At 50.0% G+C, this 27,936-nt stretch overlaps 1 protein-coding gene and 1 long non-coding RNA gene across 8 annotated transcripts in view; one reads left to right on the forward strand and one right to left on the reverse strand.

Annotated features, from left to right (window-relative positions):
* Nucleotides 1-2,572: 2,572 nt before the first annotated feature.
* The window catches only part of LOC106989149 (core histone macro-H2A.1), a 78,777-nt gene continuing 53,413 nt past the window's right edge, over nucleotides 2,573-27,936 (reverse strand). For 2 of the 4 annotated variants that reach the window (XM_027076650.2, XM_027076651.2), the window contains exons 6-9: nucleotides 18,363-18,453; nucleotides 13,433-13,522; nucleotides 10,784-10,958; nucleotides 2,573-3,327 (exon numbers count right to left, since the gene is read on the reverse strand). In XM_027076650.2, coding sequence (XP_026932451.1) covers nucleotides 3,162-3,327; nucleotides 10,784-10,958; nucleotides 13,433-13,522; nucleotides 18,363-18,453 — 522 coding nt within the window. In that variant the 3' untranslated portion in view covers nucleotides 2,573-3,161. Of the gene's footprint in view, nucleotides 3,328-10,783; nucleotides 10,959-13,432; nucleotides 13,523-18,362; nucleotides 18,454-20,218; nucleotides 20,319-27,936 lie in introns of all 4 variants that reach the window. The other 2 variants (XM_027076648.2, XM_027076649.2) reach the window with 1 other exon arrangement.
* On the forward strand, nucleotides 3,325-11,522 carry LOC128315243 (uncharacterized). Of its 4 annotated transcripts, XR_008297825.1 has the most exons (5): nucleotides 3,325-3,530; nucleotides 4,177-4,285; nucleotides 4,929-5,848; nucleotides 9,311-9,492; nucleotides 10,676-11,522. It is a non-coding gene; the product is annotated as an uncharacterized LOC128315243 (long non-coding RNA). The 4 variants fall into 4 exon arrangements; XR_008297829.1 differs by lacking the exon at nucleotides 10,676-11,522 and having other exon boundaries at nucleotides 3,325-3,535; nucleotides 9,311-10,312; XR_008297831.1 differs by lacking the exon at nucleotides 10,676-11,522 and having other exon boundaries at nucleotides 3,325-3,535; nucleotides 5,766-5,848; nucleotides 9,311-10,312.

Genomic DNA, 27,936 nt, shown 5'->3' on the forward strand with positions numbered 1-27,936 from the left:
ATAATTTCATTTTTGGTAAATTTCACTAACTGCAACGGCTCTTTTGAATGGAGGCATGTGTGCATTTCAAGTTTTCCTTGCAGTTACACCAAGTTTTCTTTCAAGTAATGAGCTGTTTTCTTTTTCCCCTGTAAACATGAGGCTGACATCAGAGAACAATTTTTGATCCTGGTTTTAAAAACTAACTGGGTGGTTTAGACATGATGGGAATCCCAGGCAGTTGGCTGGCTCTCTTTTCTGTTTCACTGAAAAGCATTTCTTCAATGAGCCCACATCTCAGGGGCGAGACGCACTTTGGATTAGTGAAAGTTTAGAAACATTTAGGTGATTATGGTAAATAATTCACACAAATCCCGACAACTGCAACTTATTCTTTTGTGTGTGCTGGAGGAAGAGCCTAAGCTGGCTCCCTTTCCTGCATTTGCTTCCCAGTCCTCTTAGCGCCATCTAGTGGACGCCCCTTGCTAAATAATAGGATTTGCTCCTGTGGTCCCTTCTTCAAAGTTGAGGAAATGCAATTCACCTAGAGGCCTTTTAACCCTCGGTTCCTTTTGTGTTTCAGTCTCCAAGTTAGAAACACCACCACGGTGGGGGTACCTGGGTGCCTCAGTTGGTTAAACGTCTCTGCTGTCAGCACAGAGCCCACTTGGGAGCCTCCGTCTTCCTCCTCTCTCTCTGCCCTTCTCCAGCTCGCTCGCTTTCTCTCTCTCTCTCAAAAATAAGCATTAAAAAAAAATATCACCATGGTTAACTGGATTTCCTTTTGTTGCTGATAAGAGTGAGCCATCAGGGGCCCTGCACTGTAGTTGTCAGCATCTCTGCATCTGAGTCTGGTGGTGACTTACTAGTCGTGTGATCACGAGGAAGTTACTTAACTTCTCCCAGCCTCAGTGTTCTCAGCTGCAAAATGCCTTTGAAAACAGAAAGGGCCCATCGAATTATCCCTGAGGCACAATGAAATTATGCCCCTGAGGGGCTCAAGACAGTGACTGGCACACAGCAAATGATCACCATCCCCAGCTAACAATAGCACGGTTTATTTCTCGTTATCCTGCATGCTGAGGATTCTACTTATAGACAAAATGCTCTTGGGTGAATGACTGCACCATGTGGTTTGTCTGAGCAAACACTTTGAAGATACTACTTTTGACCTGATGACATTTTAAGATGCGTCTTGAAAAGACCACAATAAAGTTTTTCTCTTTCTTTCTTTCTTTCTTTCTTTTTCTTTCTTTCTTTCTTTCTTTCATCAAATTCTAATCAAGAAGTAGGAAGTGTAGACTCAGTAGAGATCTTGGGGAAGAAAAGTAAAAGTATTAACAACACCATACCTTTATGAGAAACTTGGAAAAAACTGTCTTTCAGGTTTGAGTTAGAAGCAGTTGCCTTTTCATTGAAAAGCATGGTTGTGTGATGGCTTGGGACTTCTATTTTGATTTCATTAGGCACAGTTGGGAAAGGAAAACTGATCCTTTATGTTCATCTCTGATATGTGTGTGCTGCATATTTTCTCCTGGTTAAAGTCTGTTCTAGAAGCAGGCCTATTTCTTTTTAGAGAGAAATGGTCTTCTGTGCATTTTAGGCAAATGTACCTTCTGAAGCAAAGAGTGTCTGTGTTTTGCTGAATTTAGGTAACACAAGGTTTAGCCACTGTCGTCCAGCTGGGATCTCCGTAAATACAGCTGACCATTGAACAAGATGTGTTTGAACTGCACAGGTCCACTTACGCAAGGATTTTTTTTTTTGATAAATGCAGTATAACACGGTGTATGTATTTTGTCTTCCTTCCGTTTTTCTTAACATTTTCTTTTCTCCAGCTTTCTTTATTGTAGCAATACAGCCTATAATGCACGTAACATACAATCGGCTATGTTATTAGCAAGGCTTCCAGTCAGCAGTAGGCTATTGGTAGGTAAGTGTTGGGGGAGTCAAAATTAGACTTGGACTTTCAACTGGGCGTGAGTTGGTGCCCCGAACCCCCACCTCGTTCAAGGGTCAGCTGTAATCTGCATCACTAAACACCCACAGCTGTGAGAAAGCATGTCAAAGCTGGGAGCACATCTCGGGGACCTTGGGAGTGGCACCTTGCCCTTGGAAAGTTTTTGGCCGCAGGGACCCTGTCCTACAGGAACAAGAGGCCCGACCCAGCTCCGGCAGAAGTCTCCAGGCTTCGCCAGCTCCATGTGGCAAGCGGCCCGGGGACACTGGGCCCGTCCATGAACCAGTGAGACTGTCAGGAGGGGGCAGACGGGAGGAGAGATCTGGGCTCAGATTCTGAAGATCTGGGCTCAAGTACCAGTCTGCCACTTACCACCCACATGGCTTTCAGTATACCTGCTTCCTCACCTGTGAAATGGGGAGAACGCCCTTGCCCGAGTGTCACAAGGATGGAAGGAGAGACTTTAAATGAGCTCCCCCTACCAGTCATTAGGGCCTGAGGATGCTCCTGTGTCCAGGCAGCGGTGGCCCTGTGGTGGCTCTGGGGGCAGCTGCTCTCGTCCCCCATCCTGTGACAGGAGAAGTCCACCTAGGGCTCAAGGGCACAGTAACTTGAAACAAGCCAGTCACCACAGCAATTTAACATTTTACTAAATCGATTCACACAAATTCCAAATCGCAAATATAATTAAGGACAACAGATTCTGTTCTGCCTTTTAAATCTTTCATTTTCAAATCCATCATTAAGACAAAAAGTAAACAAAAATGAAGTCTGCTGCAAATTCATGATCTTTCTTCTTGAGGAAAAAAAAGGAACATTAGAGTAAAAAGAACGCCACTGGGTGTACAATAAAGCACCACGACACACGGTTACAAAACAGGCTTCCTGGATTCGGCCACAAGTAGAAGACACTGCTCTCCCCGCTGTTCTGCGTCAAGCAGGATTTCATTAAAATAAACTATAAAATCTCCTAGGTTACACTAAAGTCAGACACGGTCTGGAACACAGTGCTTAACAACAGTAATGCCAACTATCAGTGCTAACGTAAAAACATTTTAGAAGGTCAAAAACAATTAAACTGGAAACCAAAACCTTATCTTCCCTAGATGAGCAAAACTGGAAATGAAAGGGTTCCGCCTCCCAACAGGCGTGAAGGGGATTTTTCTTTCTTTCTTTCAGATCGGAGGCGGGGGCGCGGCGCAGGCTGCTTCTGTACTTCAGCCTAGTTGGCGTCCAGCTTGGCCATTTCCTGTACGTAGATGCCTATACTCTCGCTGTCAAAAAGCACGAAATACACCGTTTTGATGGAAGAGGACATCGTTGACACAAAGTAACTGGAGATGGCCTTCAGAATCAGCTGAGCTGCCGTCTGCTTTGGAAAGCCATTCCTGCAGGAGAGAAGGGGGTTCAGCAACCAGGGGCCTCCGTGGCCATGGGCCTGCCGCCCTCCCTCCCGGAGGCCCCCAGGGCTGGGTGCTGTGCTTCGCCTCGAGGGGCCTCAGTGCCTGCGAGGGCTGCTCACACACAGGGGAAGGGCCAAGCAACAAGCACATACGCACGACTTGTGTCTCCTGCGTGGAGTCTCCCAGGGGTAGTGTGAGTTCCCACATTTCTGTTCCCAGTGTTACTGTGACTAGGACGGGGCTTGACGCCACCCCTCCCCCATGGGACAGCTGGAGGCTGGAGCTTCTACAGGAGGGGACTGTTGTTCACACACATAGGGGTGTTAAAGCCTTCATGTGGGCCTTAGACTTGACAGGTGCTGGGGCTGCTGGCCTGGAGTGCATCCCAGGACCCACCAGCTTGCTATCACCCATAGGCCAGGCCATGGGGGGCTGGGAGTGCAGGGGACGACTCCTGGCCGAGGGGGCTCTTTATCTCAAGAAATGGCATTCAAATTTCCCCTCCAGACGGCTGTGAATTCACATATTTCCACTTAAGGTAAAAGGTGAGAATTTTGGAGGTAGGGCTCAGACTCGGGCAGAATCTGAAATGAGGCCTAGAGAGACTGGAGTCTCTTGCTCTACATGTGCCTGGGGCTGTTCCTGGTCAACACAGCAGGTGCAGGACCCAGGAAACCCGGGACAGTGGCAGGAACATAGCGGCTTGCCTAGGCTGGCAGAAAGGATGTGGGTTTTGAGCCAGTGGTCTGGATTCAGATCCCTTACTGACCCCCTGGGTACATCAGGTGAGAGTCTGAGGCCAGGTTTCATGGGGATTTCTTTTTTCATTGGCAGATCTGCAGTCTTCCAGAGCCCCCAGCCTGTGGACCATTGTATCCAAAGTGCTGGGCCAGCCTGCCAGCTTAGGCCACACCCCTCCTTCAGATGGGGTGCCTGCTGCCAGGTGAGAGGTTTTCAAATGCATAAGGTGGAGGCTTTCTTAGAACATTCTGAGCCTTGCTTGCTAAGTGCCTCTGAGTTTTGAACTACCTAAGCTTATTCCTCTGGAGAGCCACACTTACTCTCCAGTTGTCAGTACAAAGCACATCTCAGGGCCACAGGGCAAAACCATTCTAGTGACTTGGTTTTCATCCAACGGGGCTTCGCCCAGCTGGAAGATGGATCCCTAGTACTTGTAGATGGTTTGGAAGTGAAGCTCATTCTTAGCAGACAGGGGGTGTCACCCGGGGCATGTTCCCAGCCTGTGCCGAGGGGCCTCTGGGCAACAGTGGGGTGTGAGGCTCGTCCTCAGCCACACGGCGCCCACAAGGCAGCCAGCCAGCACAGGACTGCCCGGGAGGAGCGGGATTCAGAGGCCGAAGGAAGAGCTGCACAAGTGTACCAGCTGCAGGAAGGGGGTGTCAGGCCCAGACTCCCCTGGAGCAGATCCTGGGTGCTCTGTCTACCAGCAGCACAGGAAGGGTGCCCAGCAGGTGGGGCAGGACGGAGGGTGGTGGGGACCATGCTGAATGAAAGGTTTCGCTGGAAGGGGGGAGAAGGTGGGACCCACAAAGCAAGTTATTCCCCTTCCCCCCATCCACTCTCAGATCTGCAAGCTCATTCTGGGAAGAAGCTGTTCTCATCACCCCTGACAGAGTTGCCCTGAGCATTTTCACAGGATAGGTTGTCTGGTAAAAGGCACGTGTTGGCAAGTATTCGAAGACATGAACTCAACTTCCCATTTTAGGGGCACGTTCCTAGGGGCACGTGTATACATGACTGTTGTGGGGGGGTCCACCTCACACCCGCTGTGGGTGCCTGAGCGTGTACAGGCTGCCCTTCACCCAGCCCCAGTCCTGAGGGTGAGACCAGGGCCAGCTTTGGGGGAGGGCTATGCCGTTACAGGGTCACGGGGGTCACTGGAATAAGGGACCCTTTAAAGTGTCTCACAAAGAGCCAATATTTACTTTCCCACTGTAAACTCAGATTACGGCCTCTAACTTCATCCCTGGCGAGAAAAGCCAGTGGCCAGATCTGCAGGAGTTCCGGAAGTGCCTGGAAGCCGAGGCAGGACGGGTAGCCTGGCCCACCCTCCCGAGCAGCCTGTGTCAAGATCAGGGAGGGCTTATTCAGATGCAGTTTGCTGGGCTCTGTCCAGGGAATCGGACTGGGCAGGTCGAGGGCACACCCTTTGAGAACCACTGTTCTGTATGGAGCCAGCAAGGAGGTTTTAATCTGAGCTCACAGGGTGGGCCCCAAGGTTAAGAACCTAGAAGTGAGGGAGAAAAGGTGGGGATCGAAGGCTCTAGGCCCGTAGTATCAGTATCTGTCAGCCCTACTGTTAATGGAGCACGGGCTGGTCTCTTTCAAGGTTGTTGGGTACAAGTGAATTTGACTTATTTCCAGGAGAACCTCTTATTGACAAACCCATCCCTCTGTCCTAGGCAACCACAGCCTAAAGAAAAAATGCAGCCAAGGGACCGTAGCTGTTCTGGACCACGCAGGCCGCCAGGAAGGAGTGGGGAAGGTGATTCCTTTCTTTATGTTTTCATGGCTCCAGAATGTTTTCTCGTGGCCAAAGTGAGCGGTGCTTGTAGCAAAATGGAGCATAGCAGCAGCTGTTCTCATGGCAGTGCTTTACACACCACACCCGGAGCCCTCAAGTCAGGGGCAGCTGTGTCGCTGCAGAGGCCCAGATGGCCTCCCGTCCTCAGGAGGGCCCAGCAGCAGGGCAGTTAGAGGCTCAAGCCACGGAGCCACACAGGATTTGAGTCCAGGCCCTGCCTCTGTGTCTTGTCTGTCATCCGGGGAAATGGGGTAGGTAAGCAAGGCACCTGTCATCCCTGGGGGCTGTGAGTATTGAACAAGACAACATGCAGAACATCCTCAATTGGTAATGGCGTCTATAGAACAGGCAGTCTGGCAGCATCTTTCTAGAGGCTCACGTAGTACAAAACTGTCTTCCTCCCAGGCCCCATGATCGCTGTCACCACTGCGCTTTCCCTGTGCCGACAATGTCGGCCTCAGGCCCCCAGAAGGCCATCGGGGTCTGCGATGCCCAGTCAGCGATGACTACTGGCACGCATGGTATGGCAGGGTGACACAGGGTCAGTGGTGCTGTGTGGGCCAGCTTCAGAAGCATCACTGGTCTGTGGGGTCTCTCTCATCTCCTGGCTTCCTGGCTGGTTGGGGTCCCTGCTGTTGCTTCCCTGCAGCTGTCCCCAGTGACCATCCCTGCTTGGCCAAGTCTTCGGGCCCACCTCCCCTAGCAACAGTCACTCTTTCCACCTTCTGGAGAAGACCAGATGCCCCCTCCCCCAACGCACAGTAGAGTAAGGGGAATGGGGCTTCCCTTGTAGTGTTAGATTTGGGTTTGAAGCCCAGTTGCCCTGGGGCAGGGGCCTTAACCTCTCCAAGCATTAGTCTCCTTGACGTGGGTACATGGGGTTCTGATGCCAAGAGGCAGGTGTCCCTCATAGTCCCATTTAGGTCCCATGGGGCCTGCCAGGGGCCATGGTTAAGGCATGTGCCTTAAGTTACTCTGCAGGCAAGTGTCCTAGACTCCAGCCTTTTGGTCTTGAGCCAACTAAGGAGCTTCCCCTGAAGTCATTTCAGTTGTCTTCAGCCTCAGTTTCTCTAGACTAGTGAAAGGGGACATGAGCTGTCGCACCCTTTGAGTCAGCCTGCTCAGTGATGGCTGGGGGCTACATATTGGTTGTCTGTTCTTGCATTCCACCTGGACCGCAGGGGTTCTGGGTTCACAAGGGCCATGTCCCATAAGAGACTGTCATGCCTCCAGCCCTGCTGGGCCCCCACCTTCGATGGGGCATCACTAAGTGTCTCTGTTATCAGTGAGCTCACCTGCAGGGCTGGCCACAGCAGGCACACAGGACTCTAAGCCAAGAGCTGTGTTGCACAGCCTGATCAGGGACCCTGGAAGCTCCTGTGGGGAGAGGCTATGTCTCGGGGGTTGGAGGCGTCCAGGAAGATTGTTCTGGAGGAGACAGACTGGCAGCTTGCCTTTGAAGGCAGAGCAGGATTAAAGGTGGATTCTAGACGGACTCTGGTTTTTATGGGACTGGTCCACCTGTCTAATTGTCCTGGCGGTTTGCAAGAGGGTAGGGCTGGATGTCACAAAAGGTTGAGTGACTTTAGGAAAGTGTGTCCCTGTGTGGTCGTTTTTTCTGGTAGGATTAGGTTTCCCTCTCACGGTGCTCCTGTGCCTTTCCATTTTCCATGTTCTATGTAGCTTTGAGCAAGTGCCTTTGTCAAGTTGGGCTGCCTGAAGGCCACTCCCTCCAGAGGCAGAGACCAGGGCAGCAGCTGAGAGCAGTGGGCTCCACTTCCAGAGGACATGGTGGGGGGCATGGACTGGGGAGCACAGCCCCCGTGTGGCCTGTAGCCTTCTTTCCAGATGTTCTTGTCTTAGGCTAGTAGGTAATTCTGCCCGTTCTGTTTGGTTTCTTCCTATCTCTTCTAAGGCCAATTCTCAAGGTGGAGGGAGGCTGACGGCTGGGCCCAGGGAAGTCAGGGACTTCCCCAGTGGGGTTTCTGAGCTTCCCTAAAACCTCCTCCTGTACAGCACCCTCAAGCAGTGGGGCGATCCTCTGGTGGAGAGCAAATGGGGTCTGGAAGGGGCTCCATGCCTCTCATCTTGGCCAAGGACTTGCCCTAAAATTCGGGCTCTCCCCCGTCTAAGTTGTGTCACCTCAGGGGAGCGAGTTAACCCCTCTCAGCTTCCTTTTTATTTTTTCTTTTAGTGGAATTAATGACAGTGCTCACCCTGTAAGGGTGTTGTGAGATAATGCAGATCAAGGGTTTAGCACAGTATGTGGGACTCAATGAATACCCATAAATGGTAGCTTGAAAAAAAATGAACTGGCCTTGAAGCTCATAAATCTACAGAGAGTTTAATCAAAGTTCCAAACTACCCATTCCCTATATCCTACCCCTCCAGAGAGGGGGTCGCCCCCTAATGTCACACAGAGCTGAGAGAGTGGGGGTATCCATGAATGTTGTGACCATAGTACCCAAGGACAGTCTCCCTGAGGTCAGGGTCTGGCCTCCCGGGGGCTACAGGGAGAGGGCATAAGGGTGGGATGGCCTTCCACATGCTGGGCCTTGGCTGAGAGAAAGTGACCCCTCTGCTCCTTGCCAACATGTTTGCATTTCTATTATTTTCATTCCAACCCGACTTTTAGGCCGGAGACACTGGATGCCACAAACAAGCTTTTTATTTCCCCTCCTAAAACCCACTGTGATTTACAGGCCGGCTCTGGTGTAATCCTAATCTTTACTCATGAAAGAGAGGGCAGCTGTTTACATGGCTCTGTGGGGCAAGGTCTGCCTGACAGATGTGGGGCCACTGGCATTGCACATGTGCTTGCCTTTGGCATTCTGCCCTCTTAAAAGCTTTCAATGGATTGTTTTTAAAAACTTCTTACTCCATGAAAAATGTAGAGAATTACTTTTATGCTTCAATTAAAAGTTTCCCAATAGCTATATGAAAGAATATGAAATTATTACCTCCAATAAAGGCTCCTGTTGCTTCTTTCTTCGGAAGCACCTTTCATCAGAGCAGATCAAAGTGCATCCGAAGCACTAATTGAGCCTCAGGACCATCTGTGAGGGAGGGCCATCCCCAAAGCCGTGCTCACTGATAAGGGAGGCCACGGACAGAGAGGCTAACTCGTTTAGCGAAGGTCACACAGCAGCACTGTGCCAAAGAACAGACCGTCTACAGGATGTGGAAGAAGCAGGAAGCTGGCTACTTAAACTCTGATTCAGAAGCACTTTGTCAAAAAAAGGTTCGAAATCGACTCTGGCACCCATTACACATCTCTCTAGTTCTGGGGAAATTTCAAGCTAGGGGCGGGTGGGGGGGGTGCTGACGACCTTACAATGGTGGCTTTTGTCTTTGCCACCGGCTGTGACACCCAACTGACAGCAGCCTGACAGCAAATGGCTTTCAATGGTCCCTCTCCTTTAGCTTTTCTTTTAAGAGACCCTTAAATGGTGTTGCAAAGTGACGTTCAACATAGGCTCTTGGCAAAAGAGAACAGGATTTAAAAGCACAGACCGGAAGTGTGGACGGCACCCAGACCAACACGTGTCATCACATACCTCTGGATGTCTCTCACTTTGGCAGTGAAGTGGCACTCAGCGTACAGGGTAGGGAGACTGTGGGCATGCATGAGGGTGGGGCGCTGGCATGAGCTATCACTGTCCCCTGAGGGCCCCTCTTCCCCCCCCCCCACATACTGTGGGAACAGGGCAGCTGGGGCAGACCTCCCGGTGCCACGTGATAGGAAGCCTGCCCAGGGCTAGCTGTGTCACTTGAGGTGTGGAACCCCAGTGGCAGCAGTGTTCAGAGAGGCATCATTACAAAGCCTGCCCAAGATGGCGCTCGCAAACTCTACTCTTTGCTCCTCGTGGGTTCGGAGGGGAAGTGCTTTGAAAAGAGGTGCTTTCTCTAAACATGAGGAAGGGGGTTGAGGATGGTCACCCTGTGCGGCCTGCAGTGTCAAAGGAAGCCGGTATATGGCCGCCACACAGCCCTGCCTGGGCACCGGGAGGGTCCGATGGCAGAGACCCAAGTGGGCGCACAGTCTGGATCGGATGCCCCAGGTGCAGCCACGGCCAATACACAGCCCTGGGTTATGGCCCTCTTGGGCCCAAGATGTCCACAGCTGCAGCCTCTGGTGCCAAATCCAGAGTGTGAGGCATGAGGCACAGACCGGGACAGGGAGGACCCCATGATGTGATGGGAATTGGGACACCGCCCCTGCATCATGGCACGGAGTTCCCAAAGCACTCTCCCTTCTCAGAGCTCTAATTTCTTTTAATGCACACCCAGAATTACTGGGGGCTACTTCAACGCTGGAAGCCAGAGCAGACCCAGCCCTATGTCACTGACACAGAAGTGTCCATTCATGTCCGCCTTGCACGAGCCAGACAGCAGGACACATGGAGACAGGGCTGGCAGGTTGCAGGGGGGGATGGAGGGGGGGGCGAGTGAAGGATGCCAGAGATACAAAGGTAAGGGGCAGAGGCATGCTGTGGCTGGGAGGGTGCTCCTGGAACAAAGGTCCTGGCTTTCACACCTCCCCTGTCCTCTCCACTTCCCTCATGTCTGAGTCTTCGTGTCCTGCCAGGTTCACTCTCTAAACTGCCATCTCTGATGGTCCCACTACACCCTGAAGTCACTTTCTATGCTGACATCTGCTGTCACAAAGGAAATTTGATACGTTCCTCAGTCTTCCTGTCTCACTCCGTCTCTTCAATTGCCGTTCACCGTTGCTTAATGTTTGTATTCTTTCCCCCCCTGTGCTTTGGGTCTTCTCGACTAAAGCAGATGGCTCAAAAACAGCCTTAGCTGACCGTGCACAAGTCAGAGCTCCACGATTATGGGCTAAGTATGCAGCTAAGTATAATGACCTCACAAGCCACGATGTGCCCTTACCTGCCGCTGCCAATGGACGGGAACGCGATGGACTTGAGCTTCTTATCGTCTGCCAGGGCCAGACAGTTCTTCACCGTCTTTTCCAGAAGTTCCTCACACTTGTCGGCACCCCAGACCGGACTGTTACAGTGGATCACAAACTTGGCAGGCAGGCCGTGACCTGCGCTGACAGCAGCTGGGGGAGACAAGACAGGAACAGTGAGTTCTGTCCCTCACACACCCAACACAGCGCCCTCCAGCTGCAGCGCGCCCCCAGGCTCCCCTGTGGCCTGCATCCAGGGAGCGCTGCAGCTGCCTGCCATCTTGTGCTTCTGATGTCCCCCTAGAAACTGCTCACCAGCGAGTCTTCTCGGGAAACACCAGGCCAAGGGCCACCCTTGGAAAGCTGGCATTGAGATGCACCGCCACTAAGAATTTTAGCCAAGATTACAGCCAGCCCTCTCTGTACATCCTCCCAGAGGCGGACCCTGAACCACCTAACTTGACTGACTGTGTCAGAATGTTTGCAGCCTCAAATTCGCCTCTGGGGATCTCTAAGCCCCCTTCCTCCTGTGAACTCCTGTACACATAATTATGACGTGTCTATAAATCTCCCCGGCAGAGTTCAGGATAAACCTATTAGGAAAGCAACTCCATTTAATGAGCCACTAAGCAACATGACTGGCAGCTCTGGTGCCCGCCTCTCCTCCTGAACTGATCTTCGTTTTTGACAGAATTAAATTGTTCTTTCACGCTGGAACTGGTTTCTGTTCCGGGCAGAGCTGCCTTTTCCCCACTACACATCTCTACACCGCACCCAGCTCCCTCCCTCAGGCTTTGCCTTCTCATCAGAACTAAAGGCACTGGCTTCGGGCGTGCTATCCCTTAGGAAGTGTTCCAAGTCAGCGCCGGGTCTCCGAGAGCATGTTCTGGGACTCCTGTTCCCAAAGGTGCAATGCACAGGTGGTGGTTCTGGGTACTGGGTTTGCCGAGTGCCTCCTGCACCATTTCTGTACAGGAACACACTGAGGCCCCACATCGCTGCTATGGTCTGATTGTTGCCTGAGCCCACTTGGGGTGACCGTCCTCGTGGGTAGGACTGTCAGGTCTGCTGTGGCACTAGTAGGTACTGGGGAAGAGTGATCTGTAGGTAGTGCCTCATGGTGCAGAGAAACAGCTCTGAACTAAGAGGTCTCAGTTTGACTCTTGACTCTGGGCTCAAGTGCTGACCTATAGCAACATGAGATGTGGGGGGTTTACGCACTGGTCTGTCCTCGGGAGAAGTCACTGCTGAACGATTCGTGGGAAGAGACTGGAAAGAAACATCGGTAACTGTGATCATCATCCGTTAGTGCAGCCAGGGCTAAGGTTTTACACCACCTTTAAATGTTCTAAAACTTTTTCTAAAATTGATCTTAATATCAAGGACAAAATGAGTTATTCAAACAGGCAACCATATCCTCAGCCAGGCTAAAGGTAATGGGTTTGCATCAGCGGTGGCCCAGGTGTCACCTGCTGAGTTTGGGGTATGGAAGCACCAGGCTGACCTCTCACCACACCTCCATCTGAGGGCCACCCATGGGAAGCACCTCCAGGGTGGCACAGACAGGTTCTGGGAAGGGACTGAAGAAAGGTCAGGAGCCCCTGGCTGGGTAGTTAATACTACATCAGTTCTCCCTTGTTCAATGTGGGACTTTGGTGGAAATGCCTGTAAGGACTTGGAAAGGTACCCTACCTGACACCACACTCATTGCAAGCAAAAGAAAGTGGGCAAGGCAGAGGTCCAGGGCAAAGCGAACGCTACCCTCTTATCCACACCCGGCTCCGTGCCTAGCCCAGGATGACTGGTGAAAGAGGGTCACTGGTGTACCCTCTGAAAGAGGGCTTGTGTAGAAGTCACACAGTCACTGTTGACACCTGTATTCAATTAAGAGTCATTTTTAAAGCAGCAGTAGGATTTGCAAGACAGCTTGGACACTGGGGACCATCCAGTATGAAGAGGAACCAGAGTCCAAAGGAAGGGAATGGCTTGTCCTCACATCACTGGTGGAGTGAACCGGGCCTCACCCCACTGTTTGGACCCCTAGGTCCTCAGGAGGCCCTCTGTCCTTCACCTCCTACGGACCACCTCCAATTCCAAAATCCAGGCCAGTAGCAGGAAGAAGGCTCTGCCACTAGCTCTTAGCAATCATTCTCCACACATCCGGTTCCAAGCTATTTTCTTACCCTTGGTATCAGGAAAGGTGTGACTGGCAAATGAAAAATGTCGATTTCTATTTTGCCCATTAAACACACAGATGGCTGAATGAAAATGATTAATTTGCACTTCTCGCCAGCACTTTTGCAGATGGCTCAGTATCACTGCCTACAATTCTCAGCTCTCAGCTTTGCCAAACTCGAATGCTGTAATTCCTTAAAATCAGAGTCTAGACACCAAACATTTAAAAGCTATTTTGAGCAATAAAGAAAAAAACTGGAAAGGTAGTTTTCACAACCCTTACACTCCCCCCGACAATTTGCATGTGTTTTAAGTCCAAATTTGTAAGGCTAACCGGCTTGGAGACAGGTTTGCGTGGACACGCACTCCTGAGTTCCAAGATGCCTCATAATCAGGCTTTCCTAATGCTGCACGGGCCACGGCCAAATAAGCAAGGCGCTGCCCCAGCTCACCTCCAGCTACTTCCAAGGGCCCGTTCTTTTTTCGGAGTTCCAGAACAGCTTCCACAAACTCCTTGCCACCTTTCTTCTCCAGCGTGTTTCCTAGACAAGGACAGGGTGAGGTCAGACTGTCATTCTTGCATCTCAGGGCACACACAGACACTTAGCATGTCAGGTGATTACATACTTCAAATGATCTGACCAGCTAAATTTCCATACAGCTGCAAAACAGGAAACTAAGACTTGGTTAAGTCATGAAAGTGAAATTTAGAAAAGATTCACCACTTGGCCAATTACCACTGAGCTGGCTTTGCTATCCGACATTTGGGGGTGACTCAGGGCAATCCTGGATATGCCAGAGATACGAGGGACATGGGACACGCCTGTTCCCTGCAAGCGTGCCTGTCCTGCATTTCTCGCCATGAGAAATCAGATGGTGTTGGCTTCTGAGGCTCATGCCCCCCGCCCCTAGATTTTCTTCTCTCTGAGGAGAACCCCCAAATATGAAGGCTTTAGGGGAAGCATACCAAGTTCCCATCAGGGAGCCAGCTCTCCCCTTGGCAGTGTGCCCAGAAGAAAGCATTCAGATTTGGTCACCTCTGGACCACCGTTATGACCATACTTCTTTCCTATTTTGCAGCTCTGGTGTCAAAGGTGAATACAAAAAAAAAAAAAAAAAAAAAAAAAGGAAAGAAAAAAGATAAAAAAAAAAAAGAAAAAAATGGCCTCAGACAGTATTTCCTTCATCACACTAATGACTCAGAATCACTTTAGGTAAAGGAAGGCAACATCAGAAGCAGAGCTTAAAGGGGAGCTTGTACTACATGAAAGTTTGTAAAAGAAGATGACTGTTCACCAGATTTTCAAGGTTAAACCCAGCAGAGGTAGGCAGCACCTTTTCTGGAATTCGGGTTCTTGCTAAGTACCCAATTCCTGCCAGGAAAACCGGGTTCCCACACAAGGTTACCAACACCTGTGAGGCCTGTTGGTTAAATGCCTCGTGTGGCACAACAGGCGGCACTGAAAACGTGTGACAACATCGTCCTTTAAAGTTTGGCCAGAATGGGGTCTCTCTTCCTTAAGCTCTGATTCATCAGTTTTGCACATTTTAAAGTACTTTTCCTCACAAGAGGATAAAATACTCCCCTTAAGATTCACCATTTGTCTTGGAAAATTCGGAGATGCACTCGGCACACTGTAGTAGGTGTCAGTCAGGGCGCATCAGAGTGCACCAGCCCAAATTCTCTTTGGATTCACCCTGTCGGGACTAGGTCTTTTTCTCTTAGAAAAACCTGCCTCACTGGCGTGCTTGTTCTGCAGGAGTGAACTAACCCCAAGAAGTATCTGGAAGGAAGAGCACATCGTCTGGGCACTGTCACAAAAGAGACGGCACCGGGGCTGATGGCAGGCACTGGCCCGCACGCCGGCCCACTGCAGGAAGTCTGGGGTTGTGTGCATGAACGTGACCGGCAGGCCGGCACCCCCAGGGAGCTCTAGGATGGCGAAGAGCAGGCCCTGCTTTTAAAGAGCAATTAGCACGGGATGCTTGGGGTAGGATCCAACATCCCTTATTAGCCCAGACTGCCCTCACGCCTCCGCCTGTCTTGGAAAGCAGTCACAGACACTTAAAATAGCAGAGGTGTCAGGAGGGAAAACACATCCACTCCAGAGACTTCTAACTGCTGTGACAGCTGCTGTCTGTTTCTGACAAAGACCAGCGTCACAAACGGTGGCCAGACAGGCATGAGGGAGCAGGGTCAGGCCTCACAGCCACCTCCCCCCGGCAGGAAGGGGAGACTCTGAGGATACAACCCAGAGGAGTGAGGCCCAATTACGGGTTCACTCAAAATATCATGCAGCCGAGAAAAACGCCTCTGAATTCTGAATCTGCTGGGTCCCAAACACTGCTGCCCGCCACACCTGGTCGGGCCTTCCCTCCTGACCCATTCTCAAGTTTGCAGGAGGGAAACAAATACGCTCTAGGTGCAACTATTTTAGGTGTGCATCCTCTACCCCTATATGCTCTTCGGGGAGAACTGAGAAATTTGGGAGGCAAAATAAGATCAGCACTGGAGGAATACTACCAGCTCCTCTCTAAAGCAAAAACGATTAAGAAAATGGGCTTATTTGGAATTAAAGGTGTTTGATCTTAGGAAGAGTGTTTACTTTAAAATTTTTTTACTTATAATTAAATCTCGCTTTAATTAGAAGTGAAATTTGCAAGTTAAAATACACTCAATGCATTTCCCAAACTTAAAAATTGAACCCTAGGTTGCAGGCAATCACCCGGTCAGGACTGGACTCCTACACACACATATGTACGCACATGTTCATGTAGACACACGTGTACTTTGTAACAAGAAACAGGCCCATTTCGACTGTATTGTCAACACTAGTAATGTAAGACTCTTGTTTTTTAGGCTTCACTTCAGGGTTAATCATAAAGCAATTGGCTTCTTTGCCCCCAAGCATAAACACGTGTTACTCCCATGAGAACAAGAACATTATTTCATGCTTAGAAAGCAGGCATAAGTATTGGTGTTCAAAACAGCCTAAGCGAAAATTTAGGCTTGGGCATATGTCAGGCTAAGCCTGTGGTCTATTTCACTGTTAGAAAGAACTGTGATGGGTAAGAGTTAATCACGGGGCTAAGCATTCCTGCACTGGCATTCCTTCTTCCAGCAGTCTTGGGTCTCAGGAATTCACACCCAATGGGAGAAATAGAGTGATCGTGTCCTAGCTTCCTCTTTTCCCCTCTCACACATCAAAGTGGGAGCTGGAACCAATTGAGGCCATGCATGAATCTGGTTTGTCATTGTTTTGGCATTGTAAAAGATAGGTGGGTTCAGTACTAGTCTGGACTGGTTCACTGAGAAAAGGCACTGAGGTGGGCTTTGGAAGACCTGGGTTCTGGCACAGTCATTTAGGGTTCCGGCCGGCCAGTGAAGCCATCTGGACCTGTGGAGGTTCTTTTCCAGCCGTGACAGTGTCCGTGAGTGATGGGCCCCCTGACCTCGGGCAAGCTCATGCACCCAGGGTACTTAGAAGTCACTGAGGCTCAGCATGCCTCCCCTGTGCACCTCAGTGGGGGGAGGGCAAGCACCTCACAGGGGAAAGGATTAGCACCAGTTCTGATCACGGTTTAGGAAGGACTAGGTTCTTTCCCTGCTATCCCCCGGCTGGTTCCTAACTCCATCTCAAAGCCTCCAGCTCTATGTCCCAGCACAACTAATCCTGCTGAACGCACCCCTTCCACAGCCACAGCAAAGAAAGTCAGCTTTCTCTTCTCCTCGGGCCTGGGGGAGACCCCTTTGCGCCCGAAGGGTGCTAATTTCCATTTTACCCAAAGTCCTGGATGGCAGGATGAACCCAGGCCTCAGTCACTCCTGGTGGAAAGATAAGCCCTTAGCTGTTCTGTTTATTTCCCTCCCATCAAGTGTTCATTTGGTCAAGAAATAAAGAGAAAGAATATCTTTCTCTTAAGCTGTCTGACTTAGGAGCTCTTAAACTCCTCCAAAATCTTGTGAAAGTGGAGTTTATTTTAATTGCCTACAGCCTGATTTCATTTTGGCCTGGATGACTTGGCGAATCCCAACTTCCCGTCCAGTGTGTCTTTTCCATCCACGTCCGAGATCCAAAATGCCCAGGAGAGCAATCAGCCCAAATCCCAGTGGCTAGGGCGGGCTGTGAACAGCGGGCTTTGCTCGTGACACTAAACAGAGCTGGACAGCCTCGCATTGCTAAGCTGTTGGACTTCCACTGTCTGGGACGCTCATGAAAATCCCCATAGCCTCAGCCTTCAACATGACTTCACTTCTGCCCGTAGCAAGGGCACCACTTTAGAAAGTGGTGTTCAAATATACACCTAGGGCACCACTCTCAGGACTAGCACATCGATGGTAAAAATCATTAGATACACGTGAGAGTAAGGCTATACGGTAAGCACCAATCAGGAGGCAGACACAAAACAAGGTGCTTTGCTTAAGTTATCCTCTCACTATTATCACTCTTGCGATAGGACAGAGAAACCGAGGCACTGGGGAGTTAAGTAACTGGCCCAGCTCTCATGACCTACAGATAGCAAGGTTGGGATTTGCGCTCCTTCTACCTAGCTCCAAAGCGGTGCCTTTTTGCCATCCATCCGGATGCCCCCTCATCACGTAAGCAGCACAGCATACTCTTAGAGCAGGGCACTACCTGACTTTCATGCAGCAGGCCAGCGGCCCCAGGGCTTGGCACCCAGCCTTCCCTCTCTCTCCCTCACCCCACCCTCAGATGTTGAGCGCCAGAAGCCAAATGACTATGGGTGTCAGCTGCCAGGGAACAGGAAGGAGCTTTCTGGGTCTAGCAGAGTTTCTCAAGTGGTCTAGGCACCCCACATCAGAATGAGGTGACTTTCATGCAATAAAGGTCTGAGAACCTCAGTGTGGGAGAGTGTTCTCAAAATGCCCGAGTGCACCTGAGGCCTTGAGGCCATCTTCAGGAAAGCGTGCTTCCGATGCCAAAGTGGGGGGAGCGGTGCTGACACCTGTGCCTAGGTATTGCTATGTGTCTGGTCCACAGCGGTCACATCAGTGGTCTTGGAGGCCACTCGGCCGACCTGGCTGCATCCCCTCCACAGCTGAAATCACGGGTGAACCCAGTCTCCGACAAAGCTGTGCCTCGTGAAGCAAATGCAGAAATGATGCTGCCGAACCAGTTTCCAAACCAGAAGCGAGCCCATCTGTGAGCTGCATGACGCACCCTGGCTGCCAACTAGCTGAACCTCTCGTGTCTGCAGCCCGGGGACTGGAGACCTTAGCAAGGTCGACCTTGGGGAGGCCGGGGACAGCTGGAAGTGTGAAATGAATGCAGCCCTGCATAGCTGTCAAAGGATCAAGCTGTCTGCGGCGGCCGACTGACCATGCACACACACACTCGGCAGCACCCGGCTAGGCATTACCTACTTCACCACCGGTGTAGAAGTCAGTGTTTGTCGGGTGAACGACAGCATCACTGTCGATCGAGGCAATGTCAGCCTGTACAACTTGCAACTATAACAGGTAAACAAATGTATATCAACTGTGTTGGACCGAGACCCACGCACAGGCACATTTACTAATGCCCCAATGGCGGGGCTGGCCTACCTGGTCGATTCCAACATGTGAGCCCAAGGGGCAATCAGTCCACGAAGTGTGCGCACATGTGGATGGGGGTGAGGAGGAGGAGGAGGAAGAGGAGGAGGAGGAGGAGGAGGAGGAATATCAAATGTGACATGTTTAAATTAAACATTTGAATGACATGTCCAAAAAAAGAGAAACACACACATGAGATCATTTCCAAAGATTAAAAGAAATAACAAAACAACGAATGCCCCGTTTCACTTCGCAAAAGCCTATAAAACTGGCACCCCACTGAGAAGGCTACTAAAACATGGCATCTGTTTTAAAAAAAACGTGGACTATCAGGCCAACCACAACAACGAGTTTCTCCATTTTGTTGGCAGCCGTCAACGTTCAGAGCTGGAGTTTTGGTCTTACGACATTCAACGTTTGGTCTGCCTTCAAGAGACAGCTCTTGAAAACCAAGAAAACAGTATGTGTGCATAGAGAACTGACTTTATTTTTTCCCGCTCAATGTGTACAAATGTGTTTCCAGGTCTAGCATTTACTCTATCACTCTTTATTTTCATGTATTTTACACATAAAACATACTTTGGATAGATAGGATCCCTGCTTTTTCTAGCCTGTGGCCTTTTTTTGTTGTTTTTTTTTTTAAGAAAATATCCATATGAAGAGAGTATGTGGTCAGAAAACAAGGCCGGGCAGGGCATTCTTGAGTCCCAGTTCCTATGTTTCCGGCCCACTGTTACACCCAATTGGTGTGGGTCGGGCCTGGGCTCTGGAAGGAGCATCTGTGCCAGTAAACGAATCTGCCACCTTACAAAGGTAGCCAAAGGTCGGGGGTAAAGGTTTATAAAACAAACCTGGGTCGGCATCAGGCCTGAAGCTACCTTGGTGGGCCTCTGCTAGTCTGCTGCCCCTGTCAAGGCTCAAGGCTGAGAGGTCAGGAGCCTTCACTGAGCCCCTGAGCTGACAGTTCTCCGGGCAAAGATCAAGCCACAGAATGGGATACTGAGGGATCCCTCTCAGCTTGCCCCCAACCAGGGAGACACCGTGGCTCTGAGGCAGAGTTGTCCTCTGTAGGAGCTCACCCAGAAAGAGATGTTGCCCTTCTGTTTAATATCATCCCCTAATCAAATAATTCATGAAGCTGGCATGCAGTCATATACTGTTTTCAGTTCTAGAAAAAATTGAGGAAGTGACAGTAAGTGGTAAATTGAGGGGAAACCAATTTACTGGTGGATTAAAGACAACTTAATGATATACTGATGCAGTTTAATTTTCTCCCTTTTCAAGTGCTTTTAAGCTTTGTCATTTCTAATTAGGGCTTAAATGGAGAAACTATCATTTTGTAGTAACCTGAGATTTTTCAGTTCTAAAAAAAAACAAACACATTTTTAAAAAATCCCTCCCAAGTAACCAGCAGTCAGTATGATCATTATGGAAGAGAATTTAGATAGCAATACATTTACAATCAAGGGGAAAATAGCCAATTGCACTCAATGAAACATTATCGGATCATTTCCATTTGAAATGGCTTGGAGTGAGTAAACATTGAGGATTTCCTTCCAATGTTCAACTGGGATTTGGGAATTTGGCTTGACCATCTGAAGTTTGAGACGATGAAGAGCCTAAATTCTGGGTTCCATAACTTTTCATCTGACAGCTGGCGGTGCCAAACCCCATCCCCAATTACCTAGGTCATCTTTAAGGTCAATGTCAGCATTGGTAGGATTGATTATGGCCTCCACCTCAAAGCCGGCTAAATTACTGATTTCACTGTGAATAAGGTTCAGCTGAAAAGAAAAGCATGAGGTGGGAAATAACAGGACAGCCGGGAAGTCACAGAGAAGTGAGCCTTGGGATACAGATGAAGGGCAGTGCACACTCCAGGGGCACTGGGCGCACGGGGTGGGGGTGGGGAGGCAGGACAGGGAGTCGCTGGCTAAAATGAATCCAGTTCAAACAAGGCTCCAGGGCTGCTCGGGATGCTGAAAGGAAGCAAGCTAGGCTGAGGCTCCAGAACCTGCTGGGTGATGCTTGGGGCCAAAGGGAGGCATAAGCCATGTGGACTGGTGGATCCACTTCCCTTTGAAGGAACAAAGTACAGCAGCTATCAGGAACCAGCATCGGGGTACTCATTGCCGAGGTGGGAACGGTGTATGTGACCTCTTCTTTGAGCCCTGGGATGGTACAGAAGCCCCAGCTGGTGTGGGAAAGCCCTAGTAGCTCTGCCATTCTCCTCTAACTGGCCACGGGTCTTTAAAGTTGTCCCCATCACCCTGACTACTGGCTGGCTGGCTCCCCTGCCCTGCTCGGAGGTAGCAAGGAGCAAGATGGTCTGTTGCTTAGAAACCTCTAATCCTGAAGTTCTGGTGAAAGCCAGGAAGAGAACCAGCAGTTCTCTGGCAAGACCGTGTGTCTCTTAAAATGTTTCACCTTGTGGAGGCCCACTGGGTCGAGGATTTTCCTCGAGTTTCATGAGCATGGGAACCAACTGGCTCTCTTTGAAGAGCCAATGAATGTCCTCCCTTCCCACAGGTATTCCATTGCTATAGCAAGCATCAGGATGAGAGAAGACCTGAGTTCTAGATTCGCCTGTGAGAAGGACAAGTGGAATTAGCTGGCCCAGGACTACTGTCCTGGGTCCTACCCTTTCCCCTCCTGTTCTTAGGTCCAAGTGCCTGCAGCAAAGTGCTAGCTCACTCTCTAAGACGCTTATCCTTCAGTGACATGAATTCCTAACAGCTGCAGCCAAGAGCAATGCCTAAGCAGCCCTCAGAGGAGCTGGTGCCTGGGACCCACTGTGATCCACGCTGGAAGAGCTGTCCGCAGCCGCAGGGCCCAGCAGGACAGGAGCCTTTGTCCAGGCACGCACTTGGAGGACAGGGCCGTGTGCAGCCACTTGGCAGGGAGGCTCTTGGCAACTAAGCTCCAATGCACTGAATTTCTGAGGCCAAGTGTTTTGTTGAAAACAAAACCAAACAAAAAACCTGACACCCTATAAGCACCAGAAATATAAACCCGCATTTCTGATTCCCAGAAGTAGACAGGAGATTCTCAAAAAAGACCTGCTGAAACTAAGTCATTCTTTGTGAGAAAGCACTTCTGGAAAGAAATCTGGTCATACGACTGGGGAAAGGCTCAGCAGGGTCCCATTTCTAGTTAGGGCTGGAAGGTGGAAGAGGAACAAGTTTTCTGCACCGGGACTTCCTGGGATATGGTTCCCAGCACCGCAGGTGGTTCAGGGGCCACCAACATCCCCGAACCTGGAAGAAGCCCACAGGGGGGTGGGGGGGGGTGACCTCACACAGCAGAGCACTCAGCACTGCAGGACAGAGGCATACAAGAGACCAGTACCAGGGTGAGGGTGCTAACTGCTGTGCTGAGGGAGAAGGGGTGTGCATGGGCAAGACTAGGGGGGCTCGAGGAAGGCAAGTGAGGAGTCGGGATTCAGGACAAGGGGAAGGGTTTGATTATCCTATAAGTATTGCATCTCACTTCAAGCAAACAGTGTTTATAGCAACTCAAATTAAGTGAATCTTCCCTGCTCTTCCTCCTAAAACAAACACCCCAAGACCCTATACTGTAAAGTAGTAGCAGGCTGTTGAGGGAGGAAGGGAAAGGAGAAAACCGGGAAAGCAACACTTTACTCGGTGTGGTATAGATAAGTACACTTTTAGGATACCTAGGAGTTTCCTTTCTTGTTGTTTTAAAAAAAAGACATGTTCAGATCCCTAAAATTCACGCTATTTTTTTTTCCAATGGCGTAGATGCTTCTGAACTTATACTTGGAGATGCCTCATTGGAAAATCAGCTGTTTTCCATGGGCTTTGATTTGGCTAGCAGAGAAGACCCCAGAACATGGTCTCTGACTCTGCCTGGGGAGAAGTCCCCTTTTGCCTGTGGGATGGGCTCTCTGGACAAACTGTGTGTGGGGGGGTGGGTTCCGGGGGCTTCATGGCAGTGCTGAAGCGAGGGAATGGTCACAGACAGCGCAAATTCCTCGGAGAACTCCCTATTCACTCTCTGCACCTTCCTTTCTGACAGAGGCAGCCTGCTTTCTGAAGCACCGCACCGAGCCGCGGCCCTTACAACAGAGAATTCCCAGCCAACCAAGTACTCTCACTCTCCCTCACATCTGAGTCTTGCTTTTCCGACTATATTCCGCTGTGTACCAGGCTTAGTACAAGTCCTCAGGGTGAGGGGCTGAGCCGCAGAACCATTCTGCTATTAAATATATAGAGGTACTTTAAAAAACCACCTCTGGACTATATAGCATGTGTTTGGGGTGGGGGGAGCCTTGTGTGTGTCTGGGAGAGACATGGGTGCGAGGGGAGAGGCCACATGGCTAGAGGCACTTTGGAAAGACACCTGGGTAACCAGATTGGCTTGGGCGGGCAGGCCAGTAGACAGAAGCCAACAGTGAAATGATCAAGAACAAAGGCCAAAGCTCCCATGAACAGGAGGAGAAAGCCCATGAGCATGGGATACAAACAGGCCACATGTGCAAATGTCTTGCAAGGATCCTGTTGTCCAGTGGGTACATACAAATAGGCCTGGTGGGGCCAGGAAAGATGGCCAATCCTGCCAAGTCCCAACCCCCTTCCCCCAGGAGCCACATGGCTCTATGAAGCACAGGGCAGAGCAGGGGGACCTGTGGGCTGGGAAATAAGATTTCTGGGTAACTGCGAAAATTCTCGTATTTAGTTTGATTCTCTGGGAGGCGGGACTAATGATTTCGAAATTTGAATAAGGTCTCTACTTCTTTGTCTTATCATTGGGAATGATGGGAAAATAAGTTTTGGGGGCACCTGGGTGGCTCAGAGCCTCAGACTTTGGCTCAGGTCATGATCTTGCAGTTCATGAGTTTGAGCCCCATGTTGAGCTCTGTGCTGACACCACAGAGTCTATAGCCTGCTTCAGATTCTGTGTCTCCTTCTTTCTCTGCCCCTTCCCTGCTCATGCTGTCTCTCTCAAAAATAAACATTAAAAAAATACATACATAAAAGTCTTAAAAAAAAAAAAAAAGGAAAAATAAGTTCTGAATGACAGCACGGGGAGTTTAAAACATCTGAAGATTGTTGGCCACCGTAGAGAGTGACAAAAGGGCACTGCCAGTTAGAGAGCAGAAGGGGGTCCTGCTTGGCTGTGGAGGTGGAAGAAGGGGACCTAGCTAAGTGTCCCGTGAGACCCTTCCACCTCTGGGCCCTGACTACCCTAATCTCAGCTGGGTTTACCACATCCGGTCTCTCGGTCTGTAGTACCCCCATATTCCCTCCAGTGGTTATGTCCACATTAGTCCTTGTTCTCTACTCACAAGTGAACTCATTAGGAGAAGCTCCCAGAAGGCAGAGACTGGGTTGTCTCTTAACCCTGAGTGCCACAAGAGGCCCGAGACAGTGCTCAGGCTGCTACAGGCACACAAACAGAGCTGGAATTGAATGTCAAACATCCCGACAACTCTACGGTGAAATGCACATCTCTCTTCTCTTAAAGCAGGGCTAATGGAAATGCCAGAGCTCAGAAACCGGGCCCTTGGTCTGCAATGGACCTCAAGTGGCTCAGGGCCAACCTGGCCTTTCTGGAAGGCAGGCTGTGGCCCCCACCACTTAGGGCAGGTCAGAAGGAGGCCTGCCAATGATAGGGAAGGAGCCAGTGGCTTGGAACTACTAGACAGATATGTGGACTGCGCCTTGACATGACCTATTTGGCTAGAGGAATCCTTTTTTTTTTTTTTTTTTTACTTATCAAAAATTCCATTTTAGGAAACAAAAGTAATTGATAAACAGTATCTGAAGGACATGTTAAATCTGGCCTGGAATTATTAAATTTTGACATCTCTTTGACAATGCCTTCACAATGGACAAGGAAGGGAAAAGACTGACCAGTCTTATTTCCTTGTGCTGGCCATATACAATGCAACTCTCTTCCTGTCACCAAAGTCCACTTCAACCAAGGCCAAGGGAGAGGGCACTGTTTCTAAGCCCCTCATGGAGAACTGTGTCTTCTCTGTGGCCCCATCCTGCCCTGCCTCTGGGATCAAGGGGTTTTCTTTAACGGTGCTCTGATGCCCTGCCTGCGCACATCCCCAGATCTCCAGCTTTAATTCTCCTGAAGATCTCAGGTCTGGTGGTAGCATCTGGCAGGTTTCAGGCTAGACCTGCCACACAAAGGACACATGTGAGCACCGCTGGAGGCCTAGAAGCCCGGAGCCAGCACCCTTCATGGCATGTGAGAGGCCCATTGTCAGCTGTAGGGGTAGAAAGAAGGCATCAGCCCTTTTCTCCTCACTGCCGTTTCAACTGCCCCCTCTCCTTATAGTATTCCAGCCTCTGGGAACCGGGTGTCTCTGCGAGGCAGACAACCCAAAGTACCCTGCCCCATGCCTTTAGTGGCCTACGGGGCTGCGGCTCCGATCCTGACAGTTGGGAGGCTTGGAGACTCACTCACACTCTCCTTACGCTGCCTTCCCTACTGCTGACCAAGGAAGCCCCAATCAGTTACTACCACTGACACAGATTTATAGAAATACACATTGGAAGAATTTTTTTGGAAATAAAAAAAACCCATCAGGTTTTTCAATCTGTGGAAGGAAGCTGTGAATCTCTGTTGAAGCACAAAGCAAAAACATTCGGTAGATTCAGATTCACAGCACTGTCTTCTTTTTGAAAACAATTCAACAATGTGTGTGAACGCTGGATAAAAGCAGAGTAATGAGGACGATCACTCCTGAGACTTGAGAACCTGAAATACACCATCGTCAATGATAATTAGACCCCAGGCTCCTGAGCCCTGGGCCAGCTTCTGTGAGTAGCTTAGCAACCAGGCCTTACAGGGCTGTGCAGGGCGCAGTATCACCTTTCTCTACCTTCTCCTGCTTGCAGCGTTCAAGCATGGGTTTCATGGTCAAAGATGGGAAAACAGGACTCGTGGGACAAAGGGTACGATATGGTCTTCATCTTCAGGTACGCTTCTTAGGACACTGCCTAAAATCCAACTCACAACTAACGTCCGTAGACTCTTGAATACAGAGAACTGAGGGCTGTTGGAAGGGAAGGGGTGGGTGGAGGAATGGGCTAAATGGGTGATGGGCATGAAGGAGGGGACATTTCAGGATGAGCACTGGGTGTCGTATGGAAGAGATGAATCACTGGGTTCTACTCCAGGAGCCAGGACTATACTCTATGTTAACTAGCTTGAATAAAAAAACAAAAACGAACTAAGGTCTGTAGTAACATTTTAAAATGTGCTTTGTGTGAAAATTCTCATCAGTTTTAGGACTCTTGCCCCTCTTGCATTATTAAGCCATGACTTTCACCCCACAGTAATAGCCAATAAAGGACCAGAAAGTACTGCTTGCAAAATAACGCTCCCGACCATAAATACGTGCTCTACCTCACACCTCAGGGCCCAGCGTTCCAGAAAGGGTTGCTAGCACACTAGTTTCCGACGCTGGCACCCAAGCTGACTTGAGGTGTTCCCTTATTCTGTGATGCCACAGTTGGGGAGATAGAGGCATGCCTGCTAAAGGGCATGTGTGGCGCTGGATTTGGGGGTACCTCGCCCTGGATGTGTGAGTTTTGGGTCATTAACCTGGCAGCACATTTGACGCGGAGGGCAGCCTCACGGTAGCTCGGTGTTTGTTCTCCCCACTGACGCTTAACTGTGGGATGTGGGAAAGAAGGTGGGTGGTCTGTCTGGGTCTGCATGCAGCCCCCTCTCTGACAGCTGACCGCTTTACACGGGGTTCAGCTCAACCAAACAGAAGTCAAGACCTCAGACAGGCATATTAGTTTCTTTGCCAAGTCTACTTCTCCCATTTTCCTGTTTCTTAAACAACAGTCGATGACACATCTGTAGGTTATTATGGAGTGTCAGTACTTCCCTATAGCTTTTTGGTCTCCCCTCTTCCCAATCCTGAATGGGGTACAGTGTTTGCCGATTTGTACTCTCTTGTACTGTTAGGCCTGTGGCACCTGGTCCTGAGACCCCACATGGTGGGGAAGAAGGCACTGCGTGGCTGCAGAGGAACTAGCAAGGTGTCTGCTGCCTTTGCCAGCTCCCTTCCAGGGCTCACATGCAGCAGAATCCAGACAAGACCCTGACCCCGAGATCGAGAAGGGCATCCATTTGTACATGGACACCTGTGTGGCTGAGTGCTGCTATTCTGAGGGTACTGGAGTTCGTCCAGTAAGGGGGTATGAGGCTGGCTGTGGGGTAGTCAGCAGGAGACAGCAAGACCACCACAGGGAAGGGAGAGGCCAGGGGCAGGGCACCCAAGGGTGGGATGGGAGAAAGCCTGAGAGACGGTGGGGGACAGCAGGAGGGCCTGAACTGTTCTACCTGCTGAATCGGCTTCCAGCCCTGGCTGACGGTCTGCAACAGGGACCTAAAGACACTGGAGCTACCCCTCAAGAGCAGGGTGTTCACACTCGAGTTCAAACCAAAGCAAGTGGGAAGGCGCTTCGCGTTAACGTTCCATGTATCGTATTACCCAGAGGACAAGTTAAAGGGTGTGAAAGTAGACCCAGGTGGTTGCCTTCACTGCTGAGTTGAAACTTTTAAACAAATAAAAACAAAAATCTTTTAAACGAAAACTCTGAAAGCCCCAGACCTTAAGATGACAAGCGCTGCTTATTTTTCCCTTTGAAAAATGCGTACAAAATACAGATAATGGTTATAAAATGTCAGCTGCAATGGTTATTTGCTGGAACACAAGGTCCACCACAGGAATTGCATCATGAGAGCCTGAGTGCAATTAGTGACAGGAAGGGGGGAAGAGGGGAAGGAGCGCTTGCAATGCAGGAGCAGGAGGGCTGTGTCACTGAGATGCAAAAGAAAATTGACAGTGAGGTTGTAAAAATGATGCAGCTTCAGAACCAAGTTGTTAGCCACAACGCAGTTTACATGAAGGTCAAATTCATTCATGCCTTTAATTGTTTCTCACGTAGGACTGAAACATTAAGAGAAGCGTAATTCCCTCTCTCTCCCACCCCCTGGTTTTTTTTTTTTTTGTTTTTTTGTTTTTTGTTTTGTTTGTTTTTGGTGTTAATAGAGCATTATTAATTAACTCTCACTCTCAGGTCTTAAAAGCCTTTGCATCATTTTTATTTTCAACAAAAGTGAATCATCTTTTACAAAACCATGGCGTCCTGGCAAAGCTGCATCACTGGGATGGCTGAAAATACATTGCCCACGATTAAAACAAACAAAAGATTGGCTTGAGGAGTCCAGAGGTGGCTCAGTGCACCCATTACCTAAGGACGTCTAAAAACAATCCCGCCCCCCGGAGCAGAGGCTCTGACTTCAGTGCCCACCCGAGCCTGTGCGCTGCCTACTAGACCTTTCCTTTTCCAAGACCCAGCTTTGACTTGGGGCAGTTTTGCTGGCCGGGGGCTACATGATGACCAG

Source organism: Acinonyx jubatus, chromosome A1 (assembly GCF_027475565.1).
Source record: "Acinonyx jubatus isolate Ajub_Pintada_27869175 chromosome A1, VMU_Ajub_asm_v1.0, whole genome shotgun sequence".
Classification (NCBI taxonomy): Eukaryota; Metazoa; Chordata; class Mammalia; order Carnivora; family Felidae; genus Acinonyx; species Acinonyx jubatus.